General features: G+C 29.1%; 2 protein-coding genes across 3 annotated transcripts in view; one reads left to right on the forward strand and one right to left on the reverse strand.

The window, feature by feature from the left end:
* Positions 1–6,913, reverse strand: part of LOC142334293 (uncharacterized) — a 187,374-nt gene extending 180,461 nt beyond the window's left edge. Inside the window, exon 1 of one of the 2 annotated variants that reach the window (XM_075382215.1) lies at positions 6,629–6,912. The gene's annotated coding sequence lies outside the window, so the exon portion shown is untranslated. Of the gene's footprint in view, positions 1–6,628 lie in introns of both variants that reach the window. The other variant, XM_075382216.1, reaches the window with a different exon arrangement.
* Positions 6,914–7,211: 298 nt separating this feature from the next.
* Positions 7,212–17,971, forward strand: part of Uqcc1 (Ubiquinol-cytochrome c reductase complex assembly factor 1) — a 49,602-nt gene continuing 38,842 nt past the window's right edge. The window contains exons 1-2 of the mRNA XM_075382217.1: positions 7,212–7,607; positions 12,525–12,728. Of these exons, the coding sequence (XP_075238332.1) occupies positions 7,569–7,607; positions 12,525–12,728 (243 nt within the window). The 5' untranslated portion in view covers positions 7,212–7,568. The remainder of the gene's footprint in view (positions 7,608–12,524; positions 12,729–17,971) is intronic.

The raw sequence follows: 17,971 nt of genomic DNA on the forward strand, positions 1-17,971 counted from the left end.
CATGCGATTTATTAATATTTAGGCAATCGGTAAATACATCTCATAATTTTAGGTATTTTAATGATTTGATTAATATCATTTTTATTTATTTTCAAATTATGTATAAAGCCCTGACTGAAAATTGAAAGATCAAGATACATACTGGAGTCCTCAAATAATACACATTAAGTGAAAAAAAGAATACACATTAAGAAAAAAGAAGCACTTCCTTTGGCGTTAATAATTCATTTGTGATAGGAACGAACTAATCTTTATGACCACTACTCCTTTTTTTAACTCACTGCCCATCATGAATCCAGTTTGAGGATATTTCATTTTATAAGCTGTAGGTTGGCATTTGTAAGATTTTGGAGCCAAGAGATTATTTGCATAATATCTTTGTGAATGATTTCTGTAATTAGTTTTATTATAAGTTTTTTATCTGTAACTTGAAATATAGATGAACACTAACATGTCTGTTGGATGATTAATGGTCAGTTGTTTTTGCACAATTTTAATTTAAGATATTGTTTTCAATTTATTCTGATTACTATGCAAACCTTGTAAGTGTATAATCGAAACAAGTCCTACTCGTCTGTATTGTTCATGGTTCACAAATATCAAGCGTTTACATTAAGATAACCCTATCTGGGATCAAGGCACATTCTATCTTGTACACAGCAACCTACTTTGATACTGTGGTCTGATTCAGGCATGGCTCACCAGTAATATTTAATTAAGGATGACATTGCTTTCAGGATTTATTTTATTAAGAAACAAGTGTAGAGTGGTGCATTAAATTTTGTAGTTATGAAAACTGATTCCTTATTAGAAAACATGTATTTTATTTTGATAGTTTAGCCTTGATGTCATGAAACTTTAAAAGATAAGTGTTTGTGTAACTGAGCTAATAAGATATGACAGAATGAATGACTCTCCAATAAAATTAGATAAAGGAATAAAAAAAAAACACAGAGGATCGTATGATTATCAGCAAGTAACAAACAGGAAGTAGGAAAGTAACAAAATATCAGCAAATACTTGGAAGAATAATAAGTATTAAAACATTTTATAAAACAATAAGGCTTCAGAATGTAAACAAATTGTGTAATGATGGTTGGAAGAATAAAAAGTATTAAAACATTTTATCAAACAATAAGGCTTCAGAATGTAAACAAATTGTGTAATGGTGGTTTAAAGAAGGAAAGGAAAATATTACAACCCCCACCATTACTGTATTTCAATTACATTAACACATTGGCTACAAATTTATTTTCATATGTATAAGTTCCCAGTGTCTAGTATTTAGTTTGCAATAGTATGTTACAGGACACCCTATCTTCTAAGCCTTTACCTCTTCTAACACCATCTGTTAGTCACTGATAAAACCATTTGTGAATTTTATATTCAAACGAAAGATAGGATGCCACTACAAAAATGTTCTTACAGGATACACATCACCAGTATCGCAGCCAAAGTGTGAAACAGATAGGAGTAGATTAAATTTACTGGAATTTAAACAAATATAGAATATAAATAGGAGGAAAAAAGTGATAGTTTCTTCTTTTTATATATACCACATTTATATAGCAATTGTAAAAACACTCACTATTATTATTGCACTGCAAATAATAATCTCCCACTATTAGACTTAAGAAGATTTATGATTTAAATTTACAGATTATAGCCAGAACCTTTCTTGCAAAGTCCTTTTCGGAAATTTCAAAAAATGCTAAAAGACCATTACAATATGTAAAACTTCTATTAGAACCAGTAAGATTGGACCCACTGGTATATTTCATTGAGGATAAATAAAGAATGATAAAGAAAACAAGGGAATTTTAAGTCAAATCTTGGAGATCCAAAAGAAAGAAAGAGTGCTGAAATGCAATTTGGGAGTTCAAGTAGAATGCTTTCAAGATTGCAAGGCACAACAAGATATAAACATAGAAATATTCTGAAGTAAAGTTAATATTGTATACATTTTTTTCTCTCTTCATGATGTAAAAAGAAAATGCAAATTACTTTTCTTGAATTCCTTTTTTAAAAAAATGAACATAATATAGTTGTATCCAAATGTTAGCACACAAAAATCTTTATTTACTATTTTATAAGGACGCACAAAATTTCAGGCAAGAATATCTGACTAAGAGAAATTTTTCTAAGAATAATCTGAGGGTAATGGAAAAATTGTAAAATTCATTAAACAGAAAAAAAAATTAATTTACTGGCGTATTAATACTGGAAAAAGACTGGAGACAATTTTTTGCTATTATTATATTGCATGAATACGAGGCTCGGCTGATAAATTTTGCACATATGGTACGTGCAAAAATATGGTATGCGCAGCATGAAAATGAAAAGAGATATTAGAATGAAATAAAAATGAATAATAGTACAATATCTTAGCTATAAAATGCAGTATTTATTTTTCAATATAATCCCTGTTTACACTGATACACTTTTCCCAACGTATGACGTTTTAGCACTCTGTCACTGAAAAATTCTGGCGGTCTTCATCGAATTCATATGGCCACAGCTTCCTTCACCTCATCGTCAGTGGTGTAATGATTACTTTTGAGAACCCTCTTGAGACGAGGGAAGAAATGGAAATCACACAAAGCCAAATCCAGCGAGTATGGTGGATGCAGAATAGGCTCAAACTTCAGATTGCGGAAAGCTATCAGAGAGTTTGCACAGTACCCATTGTGCACAGATTTTATGGTAGCCCAATTGCTCAATAATATGGCCTATTCGTTCTTTAGATATGCCTAACTGAATAGCAATGCGTTGCTGGCTGATTTTGCCAGTCATTTTACAGCAAATCGTCCACCTCATTTTGATGTGGATTAATACATATAACATAGCAATTAATACATAAAACATATATTTTATAATTGAGTAGAAAATTCTAGCAAATGAACCTAATCTTAGATCTCAACAAAGACCATGAAATATGTATATAATAATTTTAAATTCTATATATAAATTTTCTTTTTTGAGCAAGTCTTTTATGACTATCATACGGACAGCCAACATAAATTAAGGATACAGTTGACATTTTTTGATAGATTTATTTGTTTTTAATGTGCTTTACAAATACACATAAAAATAGTAATTAAGTAGTAAACAAAAGAGTTGTTAAACAAATATTTAAATCTGAGAAGGGATATCAGATCAAAAAACTGAAGAAATGTCCAAAGGAAGATGGTGTAAAAAAAACTTCCTTAACAGGAATTTATTTGCAGGCTAAATTGTCTAAGTAAATAAAAACTTTACAAAATGTTATTTTAAAATCTTTAATAATAATAATTATTATTATCATTAAAACTTTTTTAATTACAATTAGGTAAAAAGAAATAGATCAGTACTTTATAAAGCGGTCAGCGCTTTAAATGATGAAAACAACAATAAATTAAAACATATAACTAAATTTTTTATCTTAATGAAAACAAGCAAATATAAACAATAAAATAGACACAAATATAAACTAAGTAATAAAAATAAACAGAACTTTAGTAATTGAAATCACTGTGTCAATATAGATAATGAATAACTACTGTCTAGAATTCTCCTTCAACGGTGTTAATGATGAAATTTGAGTTAGCCTAATTGTCATGTGTCCAGTAACTAAAAGTGATGTGGTAAAGGTGGTTTGCTAAGAAGCTATTGTCTTGTAATTCTTATATGCAAATCTAGTATATGGTATAGTCACTGCAGTCTAATTCATATATAATAGAACTTTTGAATTTGTTGCTTATCACATGATTTTGTTTTTTTTCCACATAGTTTTAAAGGCAAACATAACAGATCAATATCTAAATGGATTTCCTTCTATTTTGAGACAAGTATCATAAACAACAGTGACATTTACAAAACCACTGATTAAGAAATTGATCAATAATTCTAAAACGATCTTCTGGAAGCATATTTTAATTTTTTTTCAAAGTGATTTATTTGTAATTAATTTTCTTTTTATTTTAGATAAATGAAATAAACTTCATCACAGTGATCAATCAATAAGGACTGCTAAATAATAGAGTCGTTATACTAGACAGTGAATTTGTATGACAAATTAATTATATCAACTACATGGGTAACAATAATAATTCACAAACTTAAATTTAATTAAATTTTTGTTGACGTTTATATGAATAGCTCAAAAAAATGTAATTTAAGTGTGATGAAAACTTTTCTCAAATCATTAATGAATGATCTGGTAATTCTGAGCAATTACTTAATCAACTTCAATTTTTTTAAGCTTTAATAAGCTTTAATAACTTTAATAAACTTTAATAAGCCTTAACAATATACTTAAGGATTAGGAAAACACAAATTCTAAATATCAGAAACCAGGTTTGAACGGCAGGTGATCTGTCCACACCACATTATCAGTACTCTCATCCATTAGTAATCAGTTGAGTTATGGCAAATTGGTGAGATGCTGTTTATTTTGTGAGGAAAGGTTAGTGGTAAGATGGCAATACTAAACATGTCCCATAGTACTATTGGCCAAATTTATACTTAAACAGAAATGGTAAACTTAGCAATTACTTAATCTACGTCAAATTTTTTCATACTGACATATAATTATTTTAATGGCAGAAAAAGCGAAGATCAACAGAAATTAAGCGTCAGAAATGTAAAATAAACTATAAACTAACCTTAATAGTCATCAGAGTGGGACTTGGAATCAGCCATTGAAGATGACTGCCAGCTCTATTCATAAGGTGATTATCTGATGTATACGACTTATAGCACAGAACATATGGTAATCTCTCTTCTGTTTAACATAAATTTGGGCATGTGTCCTCTGCTAAGTATTGCAATACTTTTGTAATTTACCTCTAACCCCCCTCACACTCTCTCTCTCACCACAGAAACACCTTAACAGGTCTTAATAACTCGCAAAACTGATTGCTAACTGACTAGAGTAGTGATAACATGGTGCAGACTTTCACCTTATATGATTCACCTGCTGTCCAAACCTGGTTTCTGACAATTAAATCTTGTTTTTCCTGGTACATTAAAGCATGAACAAAATTCAAATTGATCAATTGTTCAAAATTACCAGTAATTCTATCAACTACTTAAAAATAAATAAATAAATAAAAACAAGATACTAAGGTAATATCAAGAAAATGTTCATCGTCAACTAAAAATTTAATTAATTTTTCTCTGAAAACCTTTGAAATGTCATTTTCCACCCCACATATGTAATAGCAGATCACTGTCTAAAATAATACTAATAAGGAAGCAAATTGTCAGTGAATAATTATTTTTTTTCAATATATTCACTCATGAAAAACCTCAAATTATAGAAATAATTTTTATTTATAAATTTTTTTTCTTTCAACACTAAATAAGATTAAGAACAAAATTAATTTTATGGCCAAATGATGTCATTAATAATAGTTTTGAGAAACCTGAATGGCCTAATGGTTTGGACTTATTTTTGAATTTAATAACTAAATAATAAGAAAAACAAATCTTCCATAACAATATATTTCAAGTAAATGAATATTAATCAAATTAAGTGTACATGAGAAAAATCTGATTTTTTTTTCATTGTTTGGTGGGTAACAATAATAATAATCATACTTCTTATAGAATCAAATTAAACACCATAAATTAACACAAGATAATAAACACATAAAACAACGCAAAAAAAATATTTATTTTCATAGATTTTATCTGACCTACTCCTTACAGGGAAAAATTATTCACCTGTTAAGTCACACAATTCTTCTTCAAAAATGTATCCTTTATTGTGAACAGCTTGTACATAAAAGTAAACAAATATAATTTTTTTTTTAATATCAACAAAATAGCTATAATTTGACGACAGTTTAGAACAATTCAAAAATGTTCTATGTGTCAAATATTCAAATGTTTGAATGCACCTTTCTTGTTGTAAAAGAATGATTTCCCTCAAACTAACAAAAATATTCAAATCCTTAAGACAACAAAGGAGAAAATAATTTTATAATCAGATTAAATTAAGATTTAAGCTTTTTTTTAATGCATATTAACAACACAGTGCAATACTTTATTAAAATAAACAGTTCACATATTATTTTTATACTAACTTCCAAAAATTAAACAAAACTCATAGATAGCCTGTAGAGTTACTTTCATATAAAAACTATGAAGAATTATCATAACTAATGCACATTTTCAGAAGAAAACATAATATTAGGGCAGAATCTGTAAATGTACAAAACCAAAAATCACACTTAAACTTAATCAATACTAGTGACTAAAATAAAATAATGGCACGGTGACAAAATACGCTATAAAAACATGTGTCTTGAAAGCAAATAGGCAATCATCATCCCTGTCCATTGAAAGAAATTCTGGTAAAACCAAAAATGTTATTCAGTTCTAAGAGTTTACCCAGATTAATCTGTAAGTAGTATTCTGCAAAAACAAAATGAAATAAAACTAAAATAATACATATCAAAACAATACGGTCATGAAAAGTGCAAGAATTTTACATGAACGTCCTCCTTCCGAACTGAGGTCACCTCCTAACTAAGCCAGTCTCTCCCTGGAATTTCTTAAATAAAACAAATGGTATCAATGAACAAACATGATTTACAACATATATAAAGACTTACACAACTAAAGAAACTGAAAATATACTTACTAATAAGTGGAATTTTTCGTACAAACACCATAAAGAATTACGAACTTAACACGCAAGAACGCTAAAACACCATTTTCGACATACGAACATCGCACAAGGGAATTGGCTTGTACAACACATTTTTACCTCCTCCAGTAGAGCGCAGCACATCCTTGCCGAATCGGCAACCTGACCTCGCTTGTTCAAGAAATTACTCTTGTATACGTATTCTTACAATGAAATAATACTTATGAAAATAATATCTTCATCAAAGTGAAGATTAAATCTCGTTGATAAAATAATTACTGTATATTAAAGATAAATACTGAATCTGTTACGCAGAGACAAAAATATATATTTCGCCAACTACTGTTCCTTAAAATAACAAATACACGCATCCATAATGTAGATGAACGTAGTTTTTCGAACGGAGTTGTGGCCGAATTACATTTGAAAAATACCCTTGAACAATAACATGATTATTTCAAATAAATTTATTGAAATGATTTTCAAGCGCTGCCACCATTCCTTAATAAAGAGGTTTCTATCAGATGAGTGTAGGTGAAATTTCCAACCGTAATTGTGTTTTGTCTTCTGTCTGAAATTTTGAAGTTTTATATCGTTTACATTTTAATACTTTCTTCATTATCTTTATGAGAACATATGTCTTCTCAATATTTCTTTTTTTTTAAGGCATTGAGTGAAGAAAACGCAAGATCAGAACACAACACATAGTTTGGTTTTTAAAAATTTTGATATGCTGAGTTTGCCTGCACTGTTCTATTACGATCATATGGTGTGGAGCGATTTGATCCGTAATTTTGACTGGCTTATTAAGGTTATCGATGAGATATTTGCTTTATTTTTCTTTTAGTTGTATGTAAAAATTCTTTCCTAGTGTTTAAATGTTTTTTGTAGTTGCAGTATTATTATATTTCTGTTGACTGAGCAAGTGAAAAGTATGTTTAAAATAAGTTTAAGAATTGTTCAACAGCTGAGGGTATGTATTGAAATCGTTTTGGTTCTATTATTATCTTTTGAATTGAGTTTTAAACTGATCTGTTTTGTACTAGAGTAACTTTTGTGTTAATTTAACTTTTTTGCAATTGGTCGCTTGTTTATTTGAATTGTTTTCACTGTTTTGTTTAATTTAACCTGCACATGGTAGTGGCTTTTTGCAATTTGTGTTCTACAACCAACTTGTTAGTTTTATGTGGAAATATTCTTATCTATAATTTCCTTTTTTGTTCCAATTATTTCTGTTTAAACTTAAAGGATATAATTTAAGAAAATTTTAACTTTATGCGGTTAGATTAGAGCCCGTAGGTTCATGAAAGAGAGTTGCTAAATAAATCTCTTGATTGAGAGAAAGCTGGTGGTTTAAGAAATTTACTGATTGTAAAGGTCTTATAAGTTCTCCAGAATAGAGCATATTAAAAACAATTTAAGTATCAAACTGGCATACTTTACTATTGTTATTTCTGAAAGAATGTATTCAGAAATGGTATGTTCACTTAAGGAGCTAGGTTATCCCAAAGGCTTGATATCCTTATGCAAGAGGAAAAGAGGTCACTCAAGGAGCACATGATTGTAGAAAATACGAGAAGCAACAAAAGTAAAGAATCTTGCCATGAATGACAGGAAAGGTTCGATGGTTTCAAAGGGTATAAAACTCAATTTATGTTGATTAATTTTTAAATTTGGATATAATTACAGGTTAAAATTTAAGTACATTATTACATAGTAAAAAATGGAGCAGTGCCATTATTGAAAAGTATCTTACATGTAAAAAAAAACAGTCTCTCCTATGACCATGTCATAATGTCTTTAACAGATTTTTACATTAATTTTATTATAAGCTCTGTGTTTAGTATTAACAGAGCAGAGTGTGTTGAATGTAAGATTATTAAAAGAGAAGTAATATTTTGAAATTGCTTTTTTAAATTCTGAAATAATGCCTGAAATTTAAATCAGATTAGTTTATTAAGAGGCAGCACTATGTGTTAGTCAATGTGGTATTTGTTTAGATTTTTTGTTTTGTGTAGAAATGTATTATTTCTATTTATATGTGCTAATTATTTCATAGTGTTGAGTTCTTTATGATCTTAAGGTAAAATGGGTGTGTTGAGTAGTCTGTGGATCATACTTGTAGATGCAGATAGTTTATGTGAGATTAGGTTTGGTGGTTGTCCCACCGGGTTGGTCTAGTGGTGAACGTGTTTTCCCAAATCAGCTGATTTGGAAGTCAATAGTTGCAGCATTCAAGTCCTAGTAAAATCAGTTATTTTTACACAGATTTGAATACTAGATCATGAATACCGGTGTTCTTTGGTAGTAGGGTTTCAATTAACCACATTTCTCAGGAATGGTCAAACTGAGACTACAAGACAACACTTCATTTACACTCATACATATCATCTTCATTCATCCTCTGAAGTATTGTCTGAACGGTAATTACCGGAGGCTAAACAGGAAAAAGAAAGAAAAGGTTTAGTGGTTGAGTTGTGAATGAGATTGTTTGTATCATTCACAACAGTTGTCTCATTTTCCTTGTACTTTGAAAGTGCATTTTTTATAGTTAGGTCAAAAAATTTGTTAATTGTGTTTGTATTCAGGTGTAAACTTAAGTGTATGTGTGTTATGAATGCTGTAGAAAGATTTCAGCTGGAATTCTAGAATTAGAGAAACCTATAGGAAGCCCATCTAGTTGAGGTTAATTTGTGGAATGAAAATTCTTTTTGCTTTGTAATAATTTTTCATATATTTATGATTTTTGAGATGTGCTCTTGGGTACTTTGTTGTGTTTCAGATTTGTTTTTAAGAATGCATTTGTTACCAGGATGGCAGTGTACAGGTGTATTATGTTAGATAATGCTAAAGTTGGGTTATGGGGCATGTTGATTTTTTATTTCGTTTTTGAGGCATGTGTTTTTTATGTATGTGATGACCTTGCCCATATGTTGGCCAAGTTTGTGAATAGGACATTTTAGTAATTTAGACAAGCTATACAGGAATTTTCAATTTGTGTTAGATTTTTCAGTTATGTTGTTAAGTTTGGTTTGGAGTTTATTGATTGGATCTTATGTAAGTTCTGTGGTTTCATAAATGCAGTAAAGAACCTTACCACTTAATTTGCCAATGTTATGATTACTATTGTATTATTACAACGGATTTGTCTAGGGTGACATTATTTATTTGTATTTGTTGTAATTTTTTAGCTGTATGAGTTTCAGTATTTGGTATAGTTTATGAATGGTGTATTATATTTTGAAAGTCATCTTTTTCTTCATCCTCTACTATATTTTTTGCTTCTAAATCAAAACATATTTCCTAAAGGCAGTTTATTTGTTTTGCAGTATAAACCATGCCGAAATTCTTTGTTTATTAAATGCATTTTCTGATGTGTGAAAATGTTTAAATTATTACATTTATTCAATAATTTAACATATATTATATTAACTTGTGGAATAAATAATGTTGTTAAGGAATAATTAAGAGCATGAGTTACAAGGAAGAAATACTAGAGATTGAAGATTGAGAGATTTAAAGAAAATAGAGAGAAGTGGAAGAAAATGAAATAATGATGTTACATTACTTTTAATATTTACCTACAAAATGTGAAAGCACTCTTATTTCCTGGATGGTTACAAAATTGAAAGTTGCATAGTTATTCCCTAGAGGTGTCTAACATAAGTAAAGAAATTTTATTTTAATCAAAATTCCTAAGGGATTAGATTTAAAATAAATTGAAGTAAGGTGCCAAGAATGGATAAACTAGAAACTTGTAACTTGTAAACAATGGATATCACCTTAAATATGGCCACTACTCCCAAGGGATTTGTTTCCTTACCCACCCTTCATGGTGAAAAGGAGGAGTACATACTGAACTAAGGAAAATATTGAAATATAGAAGCATGGAATTCATCAGGTAAGAACAGTAACATTCAATCAACTGCATCTCAAGTTTTTCTTTGACCTGTTAATAAAAGTACGATCAAGGGGGTGGATTTAGTATTAAAATAAGAAATGGGAAAATCAAAGCTATTCCAGTAAAACAGCAAAAGACAAGGACTTTTTTCGCTTTTGGTGAAAATACTTTCAATAGAAATGACAGTTTATATTTGACCGAATATAGTATTATGTAACCATTTTTTAATATTTATATTTAGGATTTGAAAACTGAACTTGACATTTTGTTATAAGTTATGTATTATACTTAAAATAAGTTGTCTTCTGTTTAATTTGTATTTCTAATACTGTCATTCTATTTTTGTTTTTTTTAATTCAGGTAGCTTAGTAGCACTTACAGTTTTGGCTAATGAAATTATTCCACTTTGTTTAGTGGAAGTTAATTTTATTATTTTTATTTGTTATTATTTTTTTTTATTTTTAGTAAGTCTATTTTATCACATGGTACTTTAGTCCAAGGTAACGTTTTTGAAACATTTTTACAATTTTTTTTTCATAATAATTTACTCTGTAATTAATGTACAGATCAATACTGGATCTTTTTATATTTTCCTTTTAGCTAGTATTTATTTATGATTATAATTAAGTAGACTCCTGATTTATGATTGCTACTTATAATGATCCCCTTAATTTACTAATGGCAGATGATTGATGAGTTGTACATAGAAAAGGGACTTATTAATTTGTATTTATATTCCTTAGGAATTTATATTGTAGCAGTTATGCTACAATGTTTTCTAATTTACCTTTGCTCCAAAACTTGCCCCTTTCTCCTGACTGACTTCTGTTTTATTTCAACATTGTTTTAACCATTCACTGTATCTTATACTCCAAAAGACATTTTTTGTAAAAAAATGAATGTTCTGTGGAAATTTTGAGATTTAACTTAATGTATTTATTTTTTGGTTTTTGTTCCTTGAACTTTTTGAAAAATTTTTTTACTATGTTTACCTCAAAATTTTATTTAGAATTATCTTATACTTTATATATATTTTTGTTTTGCATGTAATTATTATTTCATATTTTTACTTTCTTTATATTTGATTATAATAGAACTATCAAATACAGTTAGTTTGTATGTTTCTTAACTGAGCGACTGTTTCTATAAAATCATCAATATTTTTATGTTAAAGCAACTGTGAGATGAAATTGAGAAACCATTTGTCAGCCAATGCTACTACTAAAAACTATCCTAACATGTTAGTTAAAGCAAAAGAGGAAGATGAATGCTAAGGTTGGCTGATATTCAGTGTTGATGAAAGAAGCTTCTATTGGAAAAATAAGCCATCAAACATATATAGCAAGAGTAAAAAGTATGTGGTTGCAGCACCACATTAGACCTATAGATTCAGTACTTTTATAATGCAGAATCTAGCAGTTCAGTTAAAATGTTATTATTTAATTTCATCTACAAAAATTTGTTGAAGATCAATCTCATCTACTTATGTTTTACAGTTGACCAAACTGTATGATTTTGTGCTGAACATAAACCGAATAATTAAGAGTAATAAAAACTTGGAATAAATTTTTTTTTTTCAAAAAAATGTTCTGTCACAGAAAAAAATACTATGTGAGGTAAAGAGAATGCTGTTTAACTACTTGATTCAGTTATTAACAGAGATAAACCAGAAGTACATTATGAATTAAAACTTCAAATAAATGTTACACTTAGGATTTAAATTGTGTTAAAACAGTTATTATTGTAAGAAACACAGGATTGATGATTTCTTTAAAAGCCAAGTGTAATGAATTTTAAATTTCAAATTATTTTGTATAGTGGTGAAGTGTAAGAAAGCTAAATCCAAGAAATTGTATTTTGAAGAAAAAATTATTCCAGCATTTTGTCAAACAATCAAATTATTTCAAATTTTTAACAGTCTATTTCTATTTATTAGTTAATTTATATAATTTTTTTTCTAGCCACTGCTAATTGAACTTTTTTTTTCAGTTTGCTTCATTATATTGTCCTGCTTCAGTTGTTGGCTTTACTAAAAATATTACTGATATTAATAATAAATGTTACTGCCATGTTTCCACAAGAACAGTAGCTACAAGTAGTGGTACTCAATATTTAAAAGAACTTATTAATGATGGAAAATGGTCGGTAAAAAAAGCTCTAAGAAAAGTTGGTGTCTTTGATGTATCTAAAACGGTAAGTTATTAGGAAATCGCATAAGTTGTTGCATAGTATGAGGATTTATAAAAAATATTGGTACTCTTTTGGAATTTCCCCCCTAAAATTTTTCAGTCTTTTATTTACCTGTAATATTGTGCAATATAATAATTCATTAAAATTGCATGTATTTTAATGATTAGATAAAATTATTTTAGGGAAACAAAAGTATAATTAATAATTCATATATTTTTAAATATAACATTTATTATAAATTGTAAATATAATTACTTTTATAAACACAATACATTACTTTTACTAAACGATAATTATACTGCAGGATGATATGTCATTACGTCACAGAAATTTACATAAATAAGAATCCAACCAACTCCATTAGTTATCATTAAAGATTACATAATTTTTCTATATAATTATTTATATTGAATGTTAATTAGATGAGGTTAGCAATCGTAGATTATGTTTGGTTAGGTTGATATACATATGATTTGCCATTATAGTAAGTAAATAAAAAAATAGAAAAATTTAGGGAGAAATTCCGAAAGAGTACCAAAATATTGGTAAAAATCTAATTGCTAAGAAAATCAAGTAAAAAAAAAATGCTCAGATTAACAGATATATTAATTTTATAGATATCCAACTGGTATACTAATAAAAAAAAATATATATATATAATTGCATATTCTTCCTGGCATGCCTTGCAGAAATGTGGATGCCATTTACGATCAGCATCACTGTGTACAGTTTATATTGTGAAGGTGAAATGTTTCAAATAATTGAGAAATATTTCACAACAATTGTGAAATATGATCTGTGATTCGATTTTTGACTGTAAGGAATGTGTCAGGAGCAGACATTCATTGCCAGATATGTGAGGTTTATGGGCCTAATTCAATGATTGAAACAAAGTGTGTAAATGGTAAGACTGTTCAAAGACAGGCAGGACAATGTCCATGATGAACCACGATCTGGCTGGCCTTCTGTAATCCCAGATGATTTGGTGCATGGAGTTGATACAAAAATTTGTTAAGACTGGCGATTCATGATTTCCACTTTGTCACTGATGTTCCCAAACGTTTCAAGGTCAGTGCTAAACAAAATTGTTTGTGAAATCTTGCAGCTCAAAAAACTGTGCTCGCAGTGGGTCCCCAGGCTGCTTTCTGAAGAACACAAAAAACAGAGAATGATTAGTGCTTTAAAATTTTTGACTTGATTTAGTGAGGAAGGAAATGAACTTTTGGAATACATTGTTAAGGGGACGAGACATGGGTCTCTCACTCCAACATCAAAGCAACAGTTAATGCAAAAATGACACACAACTCCAGTCAAAGTCAAGATTATGGCAACTGTGTTTTGGAATAGACATGGTGTTCTTTTAGTTGATTTTATACCCAAAGTGACAACAGTAAACTCAGCTGCATACTGCAAGACCTTGATGAAGCTTCGGTGTGCTATAAGCATTGTGGCCTATTGTCATCTGGAGTCTTGTTGCTGCCTGAAAATGCATGACCTCATTCCACTGTTCAAAGTCTAAAGTTAATCAGATCTTTTGGATGGGAGCAATTATGGACCACCTACTATACAGCCTGACCTCGTGCTGAGCAATTACCACGACCTGAAGGAGTTTCTTGGTGGTCAGCAATTTGATACTGATGAAGAAGTGAAAACAATGCTTAAAGACTGATGTCTTCACAGGTGGCTGATTTCTATGACCTGAGCATAAACAGTTTAGTAAAACGCTATGATAAATGTTTAAACAAACCAGGTAACTGTGTAGAAAAGTAGCATAAAGTTTAAAGAATGGAATAAAAAACCATTTTTGACAATATCTTAACTAGTTTTGTTTGTAAGAAAAAACAGACCTTACTTAAAAAAATAGCCCTCTTATATTGGCGGCATTATTGTCAGGAAAGGAACTAATTAATCCAAACTTTCTTCTTGTAGTATTGCCATAAATTAGAAACAGAATTACTGCTAAAGTCAAAATGTGGTATTCTTTTATCTTGTCAATTAGCTGAAATATTTTCACTTTCTGTTGGTTGGAATTTTTTGAATAAAGATTGCTGAAGTATTGACAATCTAGTATCGTATTCATATATTATAATTATTTAGACCCCAGGAGTGAGTGAAATTTTATGAAGAGGGTTCCTTTAAATTAATGCCAAGGTTTGATAAGTGTCTCAGTTTGTATGACAGCCTTGTAGAAAAACATAGATTAATGATATATAGAATTTAATTATAATAAAATAATCAATTTTTCTAATTGTTTACTTTTTTTAATTGCCAAATCGTACTTGTTCTGTGTAATTGTAATACTATTACTATTCATGTTTTTAATGGTCAAACTTATTTATTCATATTTTATATTTTTGAAATTCAGAATTGCTCTAAAGTATATTTTGTTTCACTTAATTGACAGATAGTTTTCTTTTCATGGGCATGAAAAGTACATATTTAGTTTTAGTTTAATATAATTCCCTAACCTTATAACTTGTTTCAAGATATTAGATAGCCTTTGTAAATTGTGTCTTTTAAAAGAACTTTTGTTTCTTTTTACCAGAGTTTGCGTTATTAAGTTTGTTATGAATAAAAATGATTTTGAGTTTATTATTTCACTATAAATATACTTCTTAATTGTATTTCAGTTTAACCCTCTAGGTATCCGAAAATCATATTTGCCACCGACATAGAATATTTGGACTTATAAAGGACCCCATATCTCGAATGGCTTAGGGCCTCTTCAAGTCTAAATCAGCCCCTGTAGATACAGTTAGTTGTATAATAATGCAGGTAATTGTAATAATAACACCCTTTTAAGCATTTTCTGGCCTTCATTTTTGGTTGAAAAAATAAGCCATTTTATCTTTTTTGTACCAAAATATTGAAAGTATTACTACTCTAATCCGATTATTCTGATTCTTCTCAAGAATTCTTACTACTGAATAAAATAAAAAAGTAAAATGTAAAAATTATGTAACATGTATTATATATTAACAATACACATTATGAATTAGCAATTTCATTTGTTAATTCTTTTCAGGCTTGAGCTGCCGAACAATAAAACGAATGCTCGTTATCATTAATTCAAATGAATTAACGATTCAGTGCTATTTAGCATTAATGCAGCATAATTTAAATTAAATTGCTAAATGTGTGGTAATGTGGATCTCTTCAGTACATACATTATGAATTGTTAAATCTATTAGGACAGTTGTAAATATAAGAACATAAGCAAGCATTCATCAAAAAATTTATATTAATGTAACATAAAAAAAAAAAATACTTTTATAATACGCTGAATTTTAATTCATTATATCAAAATACACTTTCATTAAGGTGCTAGTAATAGAATACTGCCTTAACATTTTTTCCATCTTCAATGTAGAGAAACATCTTAACATGGATTAAATACCATCCACCTTCATCACACGAATAAATTTAAAAAAAGAAATGTTTCATTTATCTAACTAATAGGAAACAATTTTCTGTTTTTTAATTTACTTATTTTTAAAACTATGCCTCTGATAATGATAAATCAACTGAAAATTCATTTAAGTAAAGTTTAAGCTTTTACTTTTACTGGCCTTCATTTTTGGTTGAAAAAAATAATCCATTTTATCTTTTTTGTGCATCAAAAATCTTAACTAGAATTCTATACAGAAGAATTGAGAGGAGAGTGGAGGAAGTGTTAGGAGAAGACCAATTTGGTTTCAGGAAAAGTATAGGGACAAGGGAAGCAATTTTAGGCCTCAGATTAATAGTAGAAGGAAGATTAAAGAAAAACAAACCAACATACTTGGCGTTTATAGACCTAGAAAAGGCATTCGATAACGTAGACTGGAATAAAATGTTCAGCATTTTAAAAAAATTAGGGTTCAAATACAGAGATAGAAGAACAATTGCTAACATGTACAGGAACCAAACAGCAACAGTAGCAATTGAAGAACATAAGAAAGAAGCCATAATAAGAAAGGGAGTCCGACAAGGATGTTCTCTATCTCCGTTACTTTTTAATCTTTACATGGAACTAGCAGTTAATGATGTTAAAGAACAATTTAGATTCGGAGTAACAGTACAAGGTGAAAAGATAAAGATGCTACGATTTGCTGATGATATAGTAATTCTAGCCGAGAATAAAAAGGACTTAGAAGAAACAATGAACGGCATAGATGAAGTCCTACGCAAGAACTATCGCATGAAAATAAACAAGAACAAAACAAAAGTAATGAAATGTAGTAGAAATAACAAAGATGGACCGCTGAATGTGAAAATAGGAGAAGAAAAGATTATGGAGGTAGAAGAATTTTGTTATTTGGGAAGTAGAATTACTAAAGATGGACGAAGCAGGAGCGATATAAAATGCCGCATAGCACAAGCTAAACGAGCCTTCAGTAAGAAATATAAGTTGTTTACATCAAAAATTAATTTAATTGTCAGGAAAAGATTTTTGAAAGTGTATGTTTGGAGTGTCGCTTTATATGGAAGTGAAACTTGGACAATCGGAGTATCTGAGAAGAAAAGGTTAGAAGCTTTTGAAATGTGGTGCTATAGGAGAATGTTAAAAATCAGATGGGTGGATAAAGTGACAAATGAGGAGGTATTGCGGCAAATAGATGAAGAAAGAAGCATTTGGAAAAATATAGTTAAAAGAAGAGACAGACTTATAGGCCACATACTAAGGCATCCTGGAATAGTCGCTTTAATTTTGGAAGGACAGGTAGAAGGGAAAAATTGTGTAGGCAGGCCACGTTTGGAATATGTAAAACAAATTGTTAGGGATGTAGGATGTAGAGGGTATACTGAAATGAAACGACTAGCACTAGATAGGGAATCTTGGAGAGCTGCATCAACCAGTCAAATGACTGAAGACAAAAAAAAAAAAAAAAAATCTTTTTTGTGATAAAATATTACTACTTTAATCAGATTATTTCTGATTTCTATTATTAGCATCTTCATAAAGACAAAACTTTTTCTTTTCTTTTTTTCATTAACTTTATGAAACTAACTTATTAAGGACTGATTATTAACAAAACTTATGTTTAATTTTATATTTATACTCAAATTATTAAAAGATATTTTTGTCGTAAATGTTTGCTTTTATTATATACATTTTTTCAAGTTTAAATTGTTAATATTTTTCAGTTTGTAAATTGGTTTTTGTTTGATTTGTGCAAATGTTTCTATTGCGGTTAGAAAAATCATCATAATAGAGATAATATGTAGTAAGTTTATCTTTGTGTGTGTGTATTTTTAAAATAAAT

The sequence above is a fragment of the Lycorma delicatula genome, chromosome 1 (assembly GCF_047948215.1).
Source record: "Lycorma delicatula isolate Av1 chromosome 1, ASM4794821v1, whole genome shotgun sequence".
NCBI lineage: Eukaryota > Metazoa > Arthropoda > Insecta > Hemiptera > Fulgoridae > Lycorma > Lycorma delicatula.